Source organism: Cetorhinus maximus, chromosome 22, assembly GCF_964194155.1.
Source record: "Cetorhinus maximus chromosome 22, sCetMax3.hap1.1, whole genome shotgun sequence".
NCBI classification, from domain to species: Eukaryota; Metazoa; Chordata; class Chondrichthyes; order Lamniformes; family Cetorhinidae; genus Cetorhinus; species Cetorhinus maximus.
In genome coordinates this window covers 18498752-18514637 of record NC_135900.1, presented here as the reverse complement: position 1 = coordinate 18514637, position 15886 = coordinate 18498752, and the positions used below count along the sequence as shown (strand labels likewise).

The 15886-nt window shown below is 43.4% G+C and overlaps 1 protein-coding gene across 4 annotated transcripts in view; it reads left to right on the top strand.

The window, feature by feature from the left end:
* Nucleotides 1-15886, top strand: part of tmem117 (transmembrane protein 117) — a 383404-nt gene that overhangs the window by 31684 nt on the left and 335834 nt on the right. Inside the window, exons 2-3 of one of the 4 annotated variants that reach the window (XM_078567892.1) lie at nucleotides 3612-3701; nucleotides 6048-6356. In XM_078567892.1, coding sequence (XP_078424018.1) covers nucleotides 6071-6356 — 286 coding nt within the window. In that variant the 5' untranslated portion in view covers nucleotides 3612-3701; nucleotides 6048-6070. Of the gene's footprint in view, nucleotides 1-3611; nucleotides 3702-5210; nucleotides 5380-5774; nucleotides 5975-6047; nucleotides 6357-15886 lie in introns of those variants that run through there. The other 3 variants (XM_078567890.1, XM_078567891.1, XM_078567889.1) reach the window with 3 other exon arrangements.

Sequence of the window (15886 nt, the reverse complement as noted above, 5' to 3'; positions counted from 1 at the left end):
CATAATCTCAGAGTAAGGGGATGCCCATTTAAAACAGAGATGAGGAGGAATTTCTTCTCTCAGAGGGTAGTCAATCTGTGGAATTCTTTACTGCAGAGGGCTGTAGAGGCTGGGTCATTAAGTATATTCAAGGCTGATTTTTAATCAGTGAGGAAATCAAGGGTTATGGGGAAAAGGCAGGAAAGTCGTGTTGAGGATTATCAGATCAGCCATGATCTCAAGAATGGCAGAGCAGACTCGATGGGCCAAATGGCCTACTTCTGCTCCTACGTCTTATGGTCTTATGGCCATAGTGCCAAATCACCAGGCACCAGGATCCTGATGTTCTCTTTCTGCAGGATCAAAGAGAGAGACACGTGGGTTGGTATATGTGTCCTGAGAACCTCTCTTGGTGAAGTCTGAAGGCCTCTTTACGCATGCCAGAGAGCGCAGGCCACCATTTGGATGGCCAGTGTGTAGTGCGCTTCATGACTGTCCGAAATCCCACCCACCCACCTCCGCCCCATTCCACTTGACTGATTGGTGGCAACTTTGGCCACTGGACTGCATGCTGTGCTCTCAAATCAGGCACAGACATTCTCCTAACCTGCACTGCAAGGCTGCGCTGTCAGTTTGAACCATAATGTATACTGGTCCAAACCTTAAAGACATTGCAAGGGGCTGTGAGCACCTGCACCTTTGACTGCCCCATGGCCACCCTTTCACAAAGGGATTGAACAACTTACCCAGTTGTCCAATTGCTCTGCAGACCCCTAAAACGCATATTAATTTGCAGTCTGCACCTGAGGGGTGAAAAGTTCTGGGGCATTTGGTGGCACGTTCATGCTTTTGTGTTGCTTGAGTGGGCTTCAGAGGCCCAACTCCAAACCTGTCAATGGAACTGCTGCTGAACAGTCTCTGTGGAAGAATGCTCACTTTTGACAAGCTTTTCCAAGGCTGCTTCCCTCGCCATCCATCACTGCCCCCCTCCCCAACCCCAGCATACGCTTGTGTACTTCCATCAGTTTGTGCTGCCTTGCACACCCCCCGCCACCCCCCCAACCCCCAACCCCCACACCCCACCCAGCCCTGGACCTGGCACTGCACTGAAGGACAGCCGGGAAAAAGCGACTTACCTGTGCCCCTGCCAAATGTGTGGCGCCTCTTCCTTGATGTCTTATGGGTGATCCTTGCAAGTGCTGCGCAAGGTTGTGTGCACTCACCTCCGAAATCTCCTCAAAGTTCAGGATGCCAGGCGCATGCCTTTTAACGGCGGTTGTAAATCAGGCCGCTCTGAAGTCATGCTGATGCAGGAGGTAAATTTGAGGTGGGGGGAGGTGGGGGGGGGTGTGATTCCGGTGAGTAGAGCACAATTAAGAGATGCAAATACATTAAAATTAATTTCTTGAAGTTAGACGACGGAAAACGTGGCCAGCTATTGATGGGTGGAGCAGACGATCGCAAAACTGGTTTTACGATGGTATGAAACCGATTTTTGGCCTTCTCGCCATATTGTCCGCTCACGTCTCCCGGAGTCAACGGGAGCGGAAAATTCTGGCCATAGACTTTTTAATTGCTTCTGTCAGTGCTAGCCTGTGATTAGTGACAAATTGTATCAAATGAGATGGTTGTTGCCTATCCCCCTCCCTATAATCTTGTAGCCAGGGCTCAAATTCATCTCAAAACAATGACAAGTTGATTTGAGGATGTGGCTGAAACCCATGGTCATCTGAGCTGTGAGTGATTGCTTCAACACGTGTTATTAGGTTGTCAGGGTGTCTGTCACTGATACCGTTCCTCTCCTCTCCTCCCACACACACCCCACTCAAAAAAACCCTGATAATTGCATATCACAATTTTCAAACAAACACAATTATTGCGAAGAGGTTAGAAATAGAAAACTAATTAATGCAGCAGATGTTGAATTAAAACCGATTAGATACATGAATAATAGCAAACCATCAATGGTCCAGTAAACCCCCAATGCTTAATTGTGATGCATATTAATGAATATATGTAGCAGACAGCTTGAGAGAAGTTGCTGGCGTGCTGATGTAGCTTAAGCATGTTAACTCAATTGGACCCAAACCATTTCAATATCTTAATCCATAGAACAATCCAAACCATCTGTGCAGAAGATAATCAAGATCTTAAGGCTTTTACACTTTTTAAGTGTGTCTGTGTGTTGCATCAGTTCATGGTATGACATTTTGAAGGAGCTTGTTTATGCGCACACATATACTGTCAGCAGATGTTACTGGATTAGGGCACCTGGCTGTTTTTGTGCCTCTTTCCTGACCCAAGGGCAGCGAAGTCAATTGCAGGATGCCGATTGCTGCTCCAGGTGTGAACCAAATCAGCACAGAACAGGGACTGAACCTCGGACATTCTTGGTCCAGTTCAGCTGCTTGCCGTGTAACCTTTTTTAAGTAATGGGATAGCGTTCACACTTTTTGTCATTAAACTTCCCTTTACGTGTTAAAGTTAGAGCATTCTACAATCTATATATCAGTAACACTGAGAAATTTCATAGTAATTTTAGAATTGAATGGCCTAGTGGTGCCTCCTCGTTTCATTTACTGATTTTCTTTTGTTGTTGCTGAGTCAGATGATTGGTGGTTTTTCTGTTGCTTGCTCAAGTGATGGGAAAAAAGGAACTTGCACTTATAGGCTTAGTGCCTTCCCACATCTCTCTGAAAAGTCCCCACATGTTCATAAACCATGAATTACTGTTGTGTAAATCAACACCCCACCCATTTTGCACAAGAAATGTTCCCCAAAGCAGCAACGGTAAGAATGACATAGTTAATCAATGCTCAATAAACATGAGCCATGTTCTTCAGTTTTACCTCTACTTTACCCTCTCCTTTATTCACCACTTGCGGCTTCCTCAAGTTTAAATGCTTGCTATCATCCAACCAAAGGAGAAGGTAAAATGTGATTCAGTAATTATAGTAACTGATATGGATACTGGGCGTTATCACACACTTATTTCAGTGCTTTATGTTATTTCTATGTGATGGTTAAAATTGACTGAATCATAGGTTTGCTGTGTTTAACTATTATTCTTTACATTGGGGAATACGAATTAATTCAGAATTTAATATTACAGTGTAATTTGTAGGGTTCAGGATACAACAGGCTGTGTATTTACTAATTGATCCAGTGGCCCAGTCAAACAGGAACTTATAACAATTTTCCTCTATCGTTGGGAGGCTGGAGTCTCCACATATGGCGATTATGGGCTGAATCATCCCAGATTTGCACTAAGTGCGGTAGCGGATGGGTAAAACATCATTTCACCCGCCAGCCACGATGGCGGGTTTTTGTGCTGTATCGTCCCAAACCCGCCGCATTACTTATGCACTCCTGGGAAACACGCCATTTCCACTGTGTGAGGGATCTCATTTGCCCGCCACGCCATCACCTCGCCGCTTCATCACGCCGGGCGCCATGTTTAAAGTCCAGCCGCGTGCACACATCCCAGTGCTCCCAGGCCTCAACTACTGCAGGGAAGACGTCCACGAAAGGCAAAAAGACTGCAGTCCCCAGGTTTAATGACACGTCACTGGAATGCCATTTGGATGCCATGGAGGCCCGCTGTAATATCCTCTACCCTGCTCTGGTCGCAGGATGGGCAGCGGCATCATCAATCCAACATGGCAGGTGGTGGTCAGTGTTAATGCAGGTAGAGGATGAATGATCTCAACAGTGCAGCCAGGGTATGGCAACCATCTTATCACTCTAAACTCACACACTCAAGCCCATCACATATTCACTGGCATCTCACTCACTGCCAGCCCAAGAGACATCACCACCCATTTTCACACACACACACCATCACATCTCCGTCTGGCCTCACCTGCTGTGGAGACTGCCTCCTCAGCCCTCACCATCTTGAGGCCACTTGCACAGATCAACATGTGCCCCCACACACACCCTGGGATACCCCTCTTCCCCAGCACAGCTCTTGTCCTGCAGCCTCTTCCCTTGCCTGAGGCCACTTCTCCCCCTTCCCCAATCAAGACCTTGCCCTGCAGCCATTGAAAAGCCATCCACATGTGGCTGATCTGATAGGTAGAGACCTACCCGTGAGCTCCCCTAAAAGTGATGTGGTGCTGTCTGCGGAGCCTGGCGCTGATGGCTGCGAATATTGGCTGAAGCAAGGTGGGCAAACAAACCTCGAAGTCCTGGGTGAAGTGCAGCCCGCGAGGTGCAAGTTGCCTATGTGCTGTTGTGAAACATGTTGGCGTGTTTCCCGCTGATGTGGGCGGATGATCCAGTAGTGGGGGGATGAATCTGGCAGGCTGGCCTTATGAAGATTGCCTGATGTATTACGATGAGGTTCTCGACGTCCGATGGCGGGAAATGCGGCCCCGCCCAATCGCAAACTGGTTTCACGCTGTCGTGAAACCGATCGCGCCATATTGTCCGCTCATGCCACCGAACATGCCCGAAGCTGGCGAGCAAGGAAAATCTTGGCCTATGTGTTTTTATCTGACATCAATGCATTTCATTTAAAAGAAATCCTCAGTGGCCGCTTACGGAAAGTGCATGACACTGAGTGTAAACTTTGAAATTAGAGTCTGTGTAATTGGTATAAGTATAGCCTCATGGATGGAAGTATAGCCAATGTAAGATGATAAGGTAATATGAGTTTCATTTCATTGTGCCAGAGAGGAATTGTGGGCAGATTCCTAATTTTTTTAAATCGCAAATTGAATAGCTTTGTGAAAATGTTACTTTTGAAACACTCGATTTGTTTAGTAATATGAGAGCAGCAAATAAGTTATTTTACATGTATTTAATCTGTCGTGTTTGAGTTCAGCGGAAGTGCAAGACAGCAGCTATATTTACACCACACAAAGATATATCTGATAACCACCCCGACTTATTTTTGAAATTGTGCGCAGTGTTTAGTGAGAGTGAACAGCTCTTTCCAGAATAACTTGAGACCAGAATGTCTTGTCCTGGTAACACTTTAACTTATTAACTACTATAAAATTGCTTTCCATTTTAACTTTGATACTGTTTGAAAAGCTTGCATTCCGTTTGTGGGTTTAACGCACTGTTGGGCATGCTTTGCCTTTGTAATTATTATGAGGTTGGTCAAACTGGCTCAGCTGCTTTCTGATTTCACTGTTTGGGTAGATATGTTTCCTGAGACTCCATCCTACTCATGCTGATGAGGCAGCGTCTGGCATTGTTTATGACTGCCTCCCAATGATAAAGGAAAGCAGTCATAAACTCCTGCCTCAGGTCACATGTTGCAGGCTATGCTTTTTGCTTTAGAGCATAATTTTAATCTGAGCATATAACAGCGTGAGGAGACCATTAGCAGCCCAGAAACTTACTCCTGGAAAGGATGGGCTGTAACTTGAGAAAAGAGTAGACAGCAAGGTTAGTATTAAACCTGGCATACATCCCACATCATTGTAGGTGTGTGATTTTAAATACACAATTACCATTTACTGTAAATGCTGAGGCAGATATTTTGGCAGCCACATTCTGGTATGTGGATTGTTTAGATGGTGAATGCTATTTAAATAAATGGCAGGATTCTGATTTGTTTTTTTTAAAAGAATGCATCATCGTGCTGCCTGTTATTTAAACTATGTGGAATGTCGGCGTTCACTTTGCCGGGCCCTTTGGTGAGATGGAAATTACCAGAATTTCACACCCAAGGGAAATTTTGTGCAATAAAGCACAGCAATTGGTTGCTCTTGCAGCCAGTAAGAGTTGTCTTTCAGTTTCTTAAAGTTTTTCAGGAAACAAATGAAGTTTTTAATGGCAATCTTTCCTTCTTCGGCCATACTTTGCACCTTAATTGCCATAGAACACGCATTTTATTGAAAGCCATTGTTTCTCGTCAAAACAATTGCCAAACCAGAGAAAAAGCAACTAATATCTAGAAGTTCCCTCAGCTGGGCATCTAGAAGAGTGTTCATTATGAAACTTTAGCATGGTGATGCAACTTTACTGAGCAATGCAGCAGGTAAACATCTAATCATTGTATTTACATATACACTTAACTGAATCACTAATTAATTAATCTCTCTTTCATACAGACTGCAAGTTGAAGGGACGGCCCATGTGTATGAGGATGGTTAAAGCATTTCGCTATTATTTCCAACATCCATGGAGTCGACTGGTTGTGGCCTACTTGGTGACTTTCTTCAATTTCCTTATTTTTGCTGAAGATCCTATTTCTCACAGTCAGACTCCCGCCAATGTTGTTGTTGTTGGAAACTGCTTCTCTTTCATAGCAAATAAGTATCCTGGAGGAGGATGGAGTTTCTTAAAAGTGCTACTGTGGTTGCTAGGTATTATTACTGGCCTTATTGCAGGAAAATTCCTCTTCCATCAGCGGATGTTTGGTAAGTCACAACTGAATCACCTTGAACACTGTACAGTTGCTAAGGAAGCCATTTCATTATTTTTTTTCTGGTCATAGGTTTTATTAATCAAAACTAACAAGCTTTTTTTGTATTGATGTTCAAGTGCATCATCTGAAATGTTGGCACTTAACCAAAGTCAATTCCTTGGGTATAAAATTAGTTTATGGGACGGAGAAAGTGCATTTATTAGCCACCCCTACTAGTACACCCAACTTACATGCTGTGTTCTTTAATCAACCTCCTCAATTGTTGGATCAGATGTTGTACCTGCACCAGAAGAAGCACTACCAGCAACAGGAAACCTCCCTGCCCTGGTGGTCCACCAACCCCCTGATACAACTTTGCGATGATGAGATTGCAGATTTTCTTCAGTCCTTTCTGTTGGTGCTCATATTCATCCTTTTTCACCGGTCTGCTTCTTGCCTAGCCGGCTGATAACTTAATTCATGGTCGAATGAAAACTAACAGCAGAATCCGACAGATTTCTTTTCACAAAGTTTACCCCTCTATGTTTTCACCTTTCAAAAGGCAGCTCGAAAGAAGGTTAAAGAGTTTCTTTCAGGCCAATTTATAGGCCAAAGCCTTGTTCAAACTTCAATTAAATTACAGGAGTCCTGGGTTGTTCAGGATCCTCGGAGAATATTCTTGGTAGGGTTTTTTTTAAAGTCTGTGAATACAAAAAGGCACAGTATAAAAGAAAAAACTCAGACCTATAATGAAAACGTTAGTTGGATTTTGTGCTTCATTTTCGATGTAAATGTTTGTATTTTAACTGAACTTTCGCCAGACTCATTTCATTGCTATGGCAAGAGGCACTGCCCTTCTTTTACCAGAATCACATAATATTGGTTTAGTTTCTTGGAGCGGATTCTCAATCCATGCTGACATTAATCATTTGAAAGAAAAAGTTGTAAGGCTATCATTGAGCTATATAGCAGGTACCCAGAAAGTTCAACTCTCAACAGTTTACAATGATAATTTCAAAAGTAAAGTCCAACTTGTTCTGAAGCTTTCTGTTTCTTCCATCACATTTCTGAATAGACCAGTGCATGTATACATTTAGTTTAATGTCAACAAACAATGTGTAGGCTGATTATCTTGTAGCTATTGCAGGAAAATAGCAGTCTCAGTGCTGCTATGTGCATAGTCCCTTTTCATGACTTGGTGTATGTACAACTGGAAGGGGTAATGAATTGCCCGCTGTGACTCAAATGTTTATTTGTGTACAGGGAAACGTTTCAAAGTTGGAGGGAAAAGTGTCTAACTGGGTGCAGTTGGAATTATGAATTTAAATGCCAGTCATAGGGACAAAAATGACAGGGTTATAATTTGTTAGCTGAATAATATAGAAGGGATGATATGGAAGCAATGCAGACATTGCAGCTGGGTACCATTCATGGTGCCGCCTGTGTCTGTCCTTTTAGAAAGCTGTTTTGTAGAAATGATAAACTGTTCTGCCTCTTGTGAATTATGCAAATTAAACTGGTGGGGGGTTTGTTCACTTCTGAAAACACGGGCTAGGATTCCTTGTTTTGGAGTGAAGTTCTGGTGGAGTGGGACTTCTGCCCACCCCCTAAAATCTGCTCCGTCAGCAATCTCCAACTCCCAGGTATCATTTATTTGTAAAAGTTAAGTTCAGCACTAACATCAGGAAGCACTTCTCCACGCAGTTTGTGCTGATGCCACTTGTTCTGCAGGTATTGTTTAACTTCAAAACTAACCAATTATTTTGTATATCTTTTAAGGCCTGCTCACATTTTGCTCCTTTCAAGACCAGGGTCCAAGTTTTTCTGACCTTTCCTCTGACAGTAGAGATAATCTCATGATTCGTCTCTCTAGTAATTGCAGAATTTAGGGGCAGAGTTTTTCTCTTGCCGGGTGGGTGCGCGCCCGACCTGAACGAGCGTAAAATGGCACGTGATGAACGTCGGGCGAGCACCCTGATGTCATTGCGCACTCGCACGATATTTCAGTTGGCAGGTGTGCGCAGGAGTCGCCAGTGCGTCAGCCAACAATTAAGCAGCCTATTAAGGCCCTTAATCAATTAATTGACTAGAATCGCTGCCCATCCAACCATTCAGTTGGCGGGCGGGCGAAAAAGCCAAGTGGCCTTTGCATTTTTGGCGAAACCTCATCCACGGTTGGGATGGGGTTTTGATCAGTGATTAAAAAAAAAGCCTTTTAACACTCATTTAACATATCCCTGCTCATGTGACAGAGTCACATGAGAGGAAATGTTTTCATTATTTTATGTACCTTCATTTTTATTGTTAAAAATCTTCAGCCATGAGGCACAGAGCTGTATCAGGGAGCTTTTACTGCGTGCACCTGCGCGCATGTGCGAACTTCCGCACTCATCCTCCTCCCCCCCCGCGCCCGGCAGCACTGTGCGCTGCAGCGCGCGATTCATGCTAGCTGCCCATTAATTGGCCAACCAGCGTGAAATTGTGGTCGGGGCCCGATCGCAGGTGGTGGTCAGCTTCCCAACCGCTCCTGGGCCTGCCCGACGACCGGAAAATCCTGGCCTAGATGTTTTCCCTGTGCCTAGCTGACTAGAACTGAGCACAATATTCGAAATGTGCCTGACCAGCTTCAGTGCTATGGCCTCATATCTGTGTGCAGTAGATTTGACTATATAGCTCACCATTCTATTTCCTTTGTTAGTTCATGTTTTGCAATGGCTGGATATGCAAAATGTTAGGACTACTATCATTCCTGGCCATCTTTCAGCTTCTCTGTACCTAGTTTGAGACCATGCATTAACTATGGACAGGATTTTTCGCATGGCGGGATTTCCCTCCCCAGTCACAAGTAGATGATCCATCTTGGCCTCCTCCGGAGGTCTCCAGCATCACAGATGCCAGTCTTCAGTCAATTCAATTTACTCCATGTGATATCAAGAAACGGATGAAGCACTGGATATTGCAAAGGTTATATGCCCTGACAACATTCTGGCAATAGTACTGAAGACATGTGCTCCAGAACTTGCCGTGCCCCTAGCCAAGCTGTTCGAATACAGCTACAGCACTGGCATCTACCTGGCAATGTGGAATATTGCCCAGGTATGTCCGGTATACAAAAAGCAGGACAAATCCAACCCGGCCAATTATTGCCCCATCAGTCTACTCTTAATCATCAGCAAAGTGATGGAAGGCATCATCAACAGTGTTATCAAGTGACACTTGCTTAGCAATAACTTGATTACTAACGCTCAGTTTGGGTTCCACAGGGGGCCCCTCAGCTCCTGACCTCATTACAGCTTTGGTTCAACATGGACAAAAGAGCTGAACTCCAGAGGTGAGGTGAGCGTGACTCCCCTTGACATCAAGGCAGCATTTGCCAGAGTGTGGCATCATGGAACCCTAGCAAAATTGGAGTCAATGGGGATCAGGGGGAAAAATCTCCAATGGTTGGAGCCTTACCTAGCACAAAGGAAGACGGTTGTGATTGTTGGAGGTTAATCATCTCAATTCCAGGACATCACTGCAGGAATTCTTCAGGGTAATATCCTAGGCCTTCATAAGGTCAGAAGTGGGGATGTTCGCTGATGATTGCACAATGTTCAGCATCATTCGTGACTCCTCAGATACTGAAGCAACCCATGTCCAAATGCAACAAGACCTGGACACCAATATCCAGGCTTGGGCTGACAAATGGCAAGTAACATTTGCACTACACAAGTGCCAGGCAATGACTATCTCCAACAAGAGAGAACCTAACCATCACCCCTTGTCATTCAATGGCATTATGGTATGTTGGCCTTCATTGCAAGAGGATTTGAGCTCAGAAGTAGGGATGTCTTACTGCAGTTATACAGGGCCTTGGTGAGACCACACCTGGAGTATTGCGTGCAGTTTTTATCTCCCTACCTAAGAAAGGATATAATTGCTATAGAGGGAGTCCAGCGAAGGTTCACTAGGCTGATACCGGGGATAGCAGGACTGTCGTATGAGGAAAGATTGGTTCGACTGGGCCTGTATTCACAAGAGTTTAGAAGAATGAGAGGGGATCGGATTGAAATGTATAAAATTCTAACGGGGCTAGACAGACTGGATACAGGGAGGACATGAAATGGCCATGGGAGGCATGGGTAAGACCTTTTGAACTTACCTTTCAAAAGGTTCCCAAATCCAGTCTATGGTTTATGACTCTCCTGAGGGGCCATGAATGATTAATGGAGAAGCTGGCTTTATTCCACAAAACTTGTGGGGAGCTATGGGATGCCTACCCCCTCACAATGGATTTGGGAGTGCAGGATGTGGGCTTGCTGCCTGCACCATTATACTGCACCTGCGAAAATAGCCAGTACTGGGAGTCCCAGGATCGGGTCCTGTAAACTATTTTTAAATGGCTCTGGAGTCAGGCTGTCTCCATGAAAATAAGGGCCTTTGTCCATGTTTTTTGGAAATCTGTCTGTCCAACATCACATTTTCTAGGTCACATAAGAACATAAGAAATAGGAACAGGAGTGGACCATTCGGCTCCTGGAGTCTGCTCCGCCATTCAATAGGATCATGGCTGATCTTCTTGTGTTTTGATTTCCACATTCCCATCTAACCCCAATCACCTTTGATTCCCTTGCCTAACAAGAATCTATCTATCTCTGCCTTAAAAAGATTCAGTGACCCTGCCTCCATCACCTTTTGAGGCAGAGAATTCCAAAGTTGCACAGTCGCTCTGAGAGAAAAGAAAATCTCCTAATCTCTGTCCTAGCAAGGTGGCCCCTAATTTTAAAACAGTGTTCCCTAGTTTTGGACTCACCCACAAAAGGAAACATCCTTTTGACGTCCACCTTGTCAAGGCCGTCCAGGATCTTCCGTACTTCAATCAAATCTATATAGGTGCTCCTCTTCTGTGTTTCTAGTTATCAATTCCACTACCTTGCCAGTCACTGATGTAAGTCTGGAAATACTCTGCATGCCAAACAGCTTGCTTGGATAGAGAAACAGAGCTAAGATTAAGGTCAATGGTCCCTCAACAGAATTGGAAGAAATAAGTGATATTCAAGTACAGAGCTCAGGAAAAGGAGGGGTGAGGGGATGGGAGACTGGAACAAAAGGGAATGTCTTTAATAGGTTAGAAGGCAGGGATGGGTAAATGACAAAAGGGATGATGGCGCTGTGCAAAAGGGGGTGGTAATGGAAATAAAGAAAGAAAATTGCAGATTTAAATGACAATAGCAGAACCATTACCAGCTGTTTGAGAAAATTTGAGATGTGGTTATGATCTGAAGTTATTGAGCTCGATTTTGAGGCTGAACAATGCAAAGTGCCTAAATGTCAGAACACACCTTCCATTTGGTGTTTGTCCCATTATTATTCCCTTTTGCCTTACACCATCATTCCCTTTGCCATTTAATCAGTCCTGCTATCCACCCTGTCACAGAACCTTCCCATTGGTTCTTTCCTACCACTTCTGCCGTTTCTGCTGACTTTCCTAGTTGTTTCTAAACTGTTAAATCTTAAACTTCTTACAGTTGAACAGTCATCAGCCAGAAATGTTAACTCTTCTCTCTTCAGACACGCTGTCAGACCTGTTGAGTATTTTCTGTTTTTCAGATTTCCATCATCTGCATTATTTTGCTCTTGTAGTACTGATGTAAGTCTAATGTTGCGCCATGGATGTGTTTGCCACCTTTCTTGAAAATAGGACCCATGTTGACTTGATTTCAATCCAGTTGACTACCTTATAATGATTGTCAGCACTTTGTAGCTTTTGGCCTGAATCTCATTCAGCTCTACTATATAATACCTGGCTCTGGAGATGTATATCCAATATAGCCTTGAGTTTAGACTGCATCCATCTCACTCAGAATTAACCAGAAGACTTTTAAAATTGAATATCTTAGCATGTATTATTGACTCCTAACACATTTTAATGTAGCTTCATATTACTACTATTATATTGTTTTTAGTGAATAATTGGAAAACTCAACAAAATATCTCTTTTATCACATTTGCCCCATACATTTCAATGTACAAGATGGGAAAGGGCAATTGTGGTCTATCTGGTCCATTTCAGTATCTAGCACACACTTCTGTCACCCCCAAAGACAGTACAATGACCTTGGGATGAAATAAATAGTTTTTCTTTTGTGTTTTGTGACACATGGTGCAGATGGAACATTTTAGAGCGATGCAATGTGCTGAGGACAAATCCATGATGCAAATACATGCTGTAAAGTTATTAATGATAAAGGGTAGAGTACAATGTGACTGGATGTCACACCAATGACAATTCTCATAATAAACTCTCTCGAGCATGAAAGACCATAAGTTGCACCAATCATTTGGCAGGGTTGAAAGAATCTCAACAATTAACTGTCAATGGAGCAATGTTTTATTAGCTACCTTGGATATTCACTTCCAAATGAATGTAATAAATTTGAGCGACTCTTCATAGCTTTTAAAGTAGCTACACAGTGACCAGAACAAGTGCCCTGAACCAACTTGATTTTGTTCCTTGTTTCTGTCGGGTTGCTTTGAAATAATAACCCTGAATTTCCTTGTTGGTTCCAGCAATTGAGTGGTGTTGGAATGACGATGGAAATTTTAATAACAAGGAAACTCATGGGGAAGCCCTTTCTGACAATTGTGTGTCTTTATGAGGCTCCTCTGGAATTTTCTCATGTTTGTGGAACTGCCCTGTGATTCCCCTATGAGTTGTCACTGGCCTGACTTAGATACTTGGGAACCAGAGGGGCTGCGCACAAGGGTCTCCTGGACATAGTTCATTTCTGCACTTCGCCTGGGTTACACCTGTTGGGGTGAGTATTGCAGAAATGGATGATCTTTGTTATCCAACAGCTAGAAGCTCACAATCTTTTGTGGCATGCCTTGGCTGGTAAATTTTATTAGTTCTTAGTCAAGTCACAAGTTGGACTACCACAAAGGGTGTGAGTTTTTTCATCTTGAGCAAGGTAGAGAATGCCATTGAGGCTTAATCACTTAACCTGCCCCAGCTGCAACTTTGTTTTCCTTTATAACAATGAAACTGCCCATGGCGTGTTGAAAGTGAAACAGTATAACTTGATTTGACATTCGAGAATGATTGACAGTGAAACCTCAGTAGTATAATCATCACCCTCTGTTCTCCTAACTTCACTTAATGGCTTGTTCCCCAACCTATTAATCAGTAATGTATAAGTTTTGTGGTTTGAAGCTAGGGCTAAGTGAATCAGCATTTCAATGTGCTCTATTGGTGCATAACATTAGAGATTAGAAATGCATTGTTACTGAAAATAAGATAGGGTGATCACTCGTCCCTGTTTTCCGCGTACAGTCCCTCGGTGAAGTACTGTGTCCCTGGGAAAACAATGACCCACTAAGAGACCCTGGCTCATGAAACTCGTCTCCAAAATGAATGCTATACTATTAACAGCCTCATGGGTTCAAATCAGGAACCGCGTGACCCCGGGCTGTCCCTGCGGCCAGTCAATAAAGTGGGTGGGGCTGTGGGTACAGTGGGATTGGTGGGTGGGCTATCAATCTTCTGTTTTCAACCAGTCGGAAGAGCAGACTCACAGGGGGAGTTTAATATATGTAGAAATTGCACTGTGGTTGCAGTGCGCATGATCCAACTCCACAAATCCCCAGATGGCCCCTGTAATGTGCGTAGTTTCTGAAGAAAAACCCATCTCCCAGAACCAGAATATCTGAGAAACGAGGCCGCTGGTAATAAGACTAATGAACAATGACTGCGTGCATGTCTTGATAGAATAAGATCTTTTAAATAGGAAAAGAGTAACCAAAGCTAGCGTTGGCCCTCCAGAGAGTGAGTCTGGGGAATTGCTGATGGATAATGAGGAAATGGCAGAGGTGTTGAACAAGTATTTTGTGTCTGTCTTCTCTGTAGAAGACTTGGAAAACTTCTCAAAGATACTTGAAAGAGGCGAATGGGTAAGAGGAACTTAAAACAATCACCATAACCAGGGAGGCACTGGAAAACTATTAGACCTAAAGGCTGACAAGCCCCCAGAACCTGACGGACTCCATCTTAGAGTCTTAAAAGAAGTGGCTACAGAGATAATGGATGCATTGGTTATAATCTTCCAAAATTCCTTAGATTCTGGAAGGATTGGAAATTAGCAAATGTAACACCTTTATTCAAGAAAGGAAGGATACAGAAAGCAGAAAACTATAGGCCAGTTAGCCTAACATCTATCATAGGGAAATTGCTAGAATCCATTAGTAAGGAAGTCATAGAAAGGTATTTAGAAAATCATAATACAATCAGGTCGAGTCAACATGGTTTTGTGAAAGGGAAATCATGTTTAATTAATTTATTAGAGCTCTTTGAGGAAATAACAAGCAAGTTGGATAAAGGGGAACGTGTAGATGTGGTATACTTGGATTTCCAAAAGGCATTTGATAAAGTGCCACAACAAAGGTTACTACACAAAATAAGGGCTCATGGTGTAGGGGTAAGATATTAGCATGGAAAAAGGTTTAGTTAGCTAACAGAAAGTAGGGATAAATGGATCTTTTTCCGGTTTTTAAGCACCACAGGGATCAGTTCTGGGTTTCAGCTATTTACAATCTACATCAATGACTTGGATGAAGGAACCAAATGCATGGTAACTAAATTTGCCAATGACACCAAGATAGGTAGGAAAGTAAGTTGTCAAGAGGAGGTTAAGAGTCTGCAAAGGGCGATAGATAGGTTAAGTGAGTGGGTTGGCAGATAGAGTATAATATGGGAAATTGCAAACCAGTCCACTTTAGCAGGAAGAATAGAAAAGCAGTATACTATTTAAATGGAGGGAGATTGTGGAACTCGTTGGTACAGAGAGATCATGGTCCTGATATGTGAATCACAAAAAGTTAGTATGTATGTACAGCAAGTAATTAGGAAGGCAAATGCAATGTTGGCCTTTACTGCAAAGGGAATGGAATATGAAAGTAGGGAAGTTTTAGGGCAGCTGTACAGGGCATTGGTGAGACCCCATCTGGAGTACTGTGTACAGTTTTGGTCTAATTTGAAAAAGGATATATTTGTGTAAGAAGCAGTTCAGGGAAGGTTCACTAGACCCATTCCTGGGATGAAGTGATTATCTTATGAAGAAAGGTTGAACAGATTGGACCTATACACATTGGAGTTTAGAAGAATGAGAAGTGATCTTATTGAAACATATAAGATCCTGAGGGGACTTGATAGGATGCATACAGGGAGGATGTTTCCTTTTGTGGGTAAGACTAGTATTAGGGGACACAGTTTAAAACTAAGAGGTCTCCCTTATAAGACGAAAATGAGAAGAATTACTTTTCTCCCGGATGGTCATCAGTCTGTGGAATTCTCTTCCCGAGAAAGCAACGGAGGCTGGGTCATTGAAATTGTTCAAGGCTGAGTTAGATTTTTGATAGACGAGGGAGTTTAACATGGGAGGCAGACAGCAGGGTGGAGACCACAACCAGATCAGCCATGATTTTATCATTTGGGGGAGCAGGCTTGAAGGGCCGAATACTCTGCTGCTAAGTCTTATGCTCCTTGGGAGCCAGATCAGAGTGCGC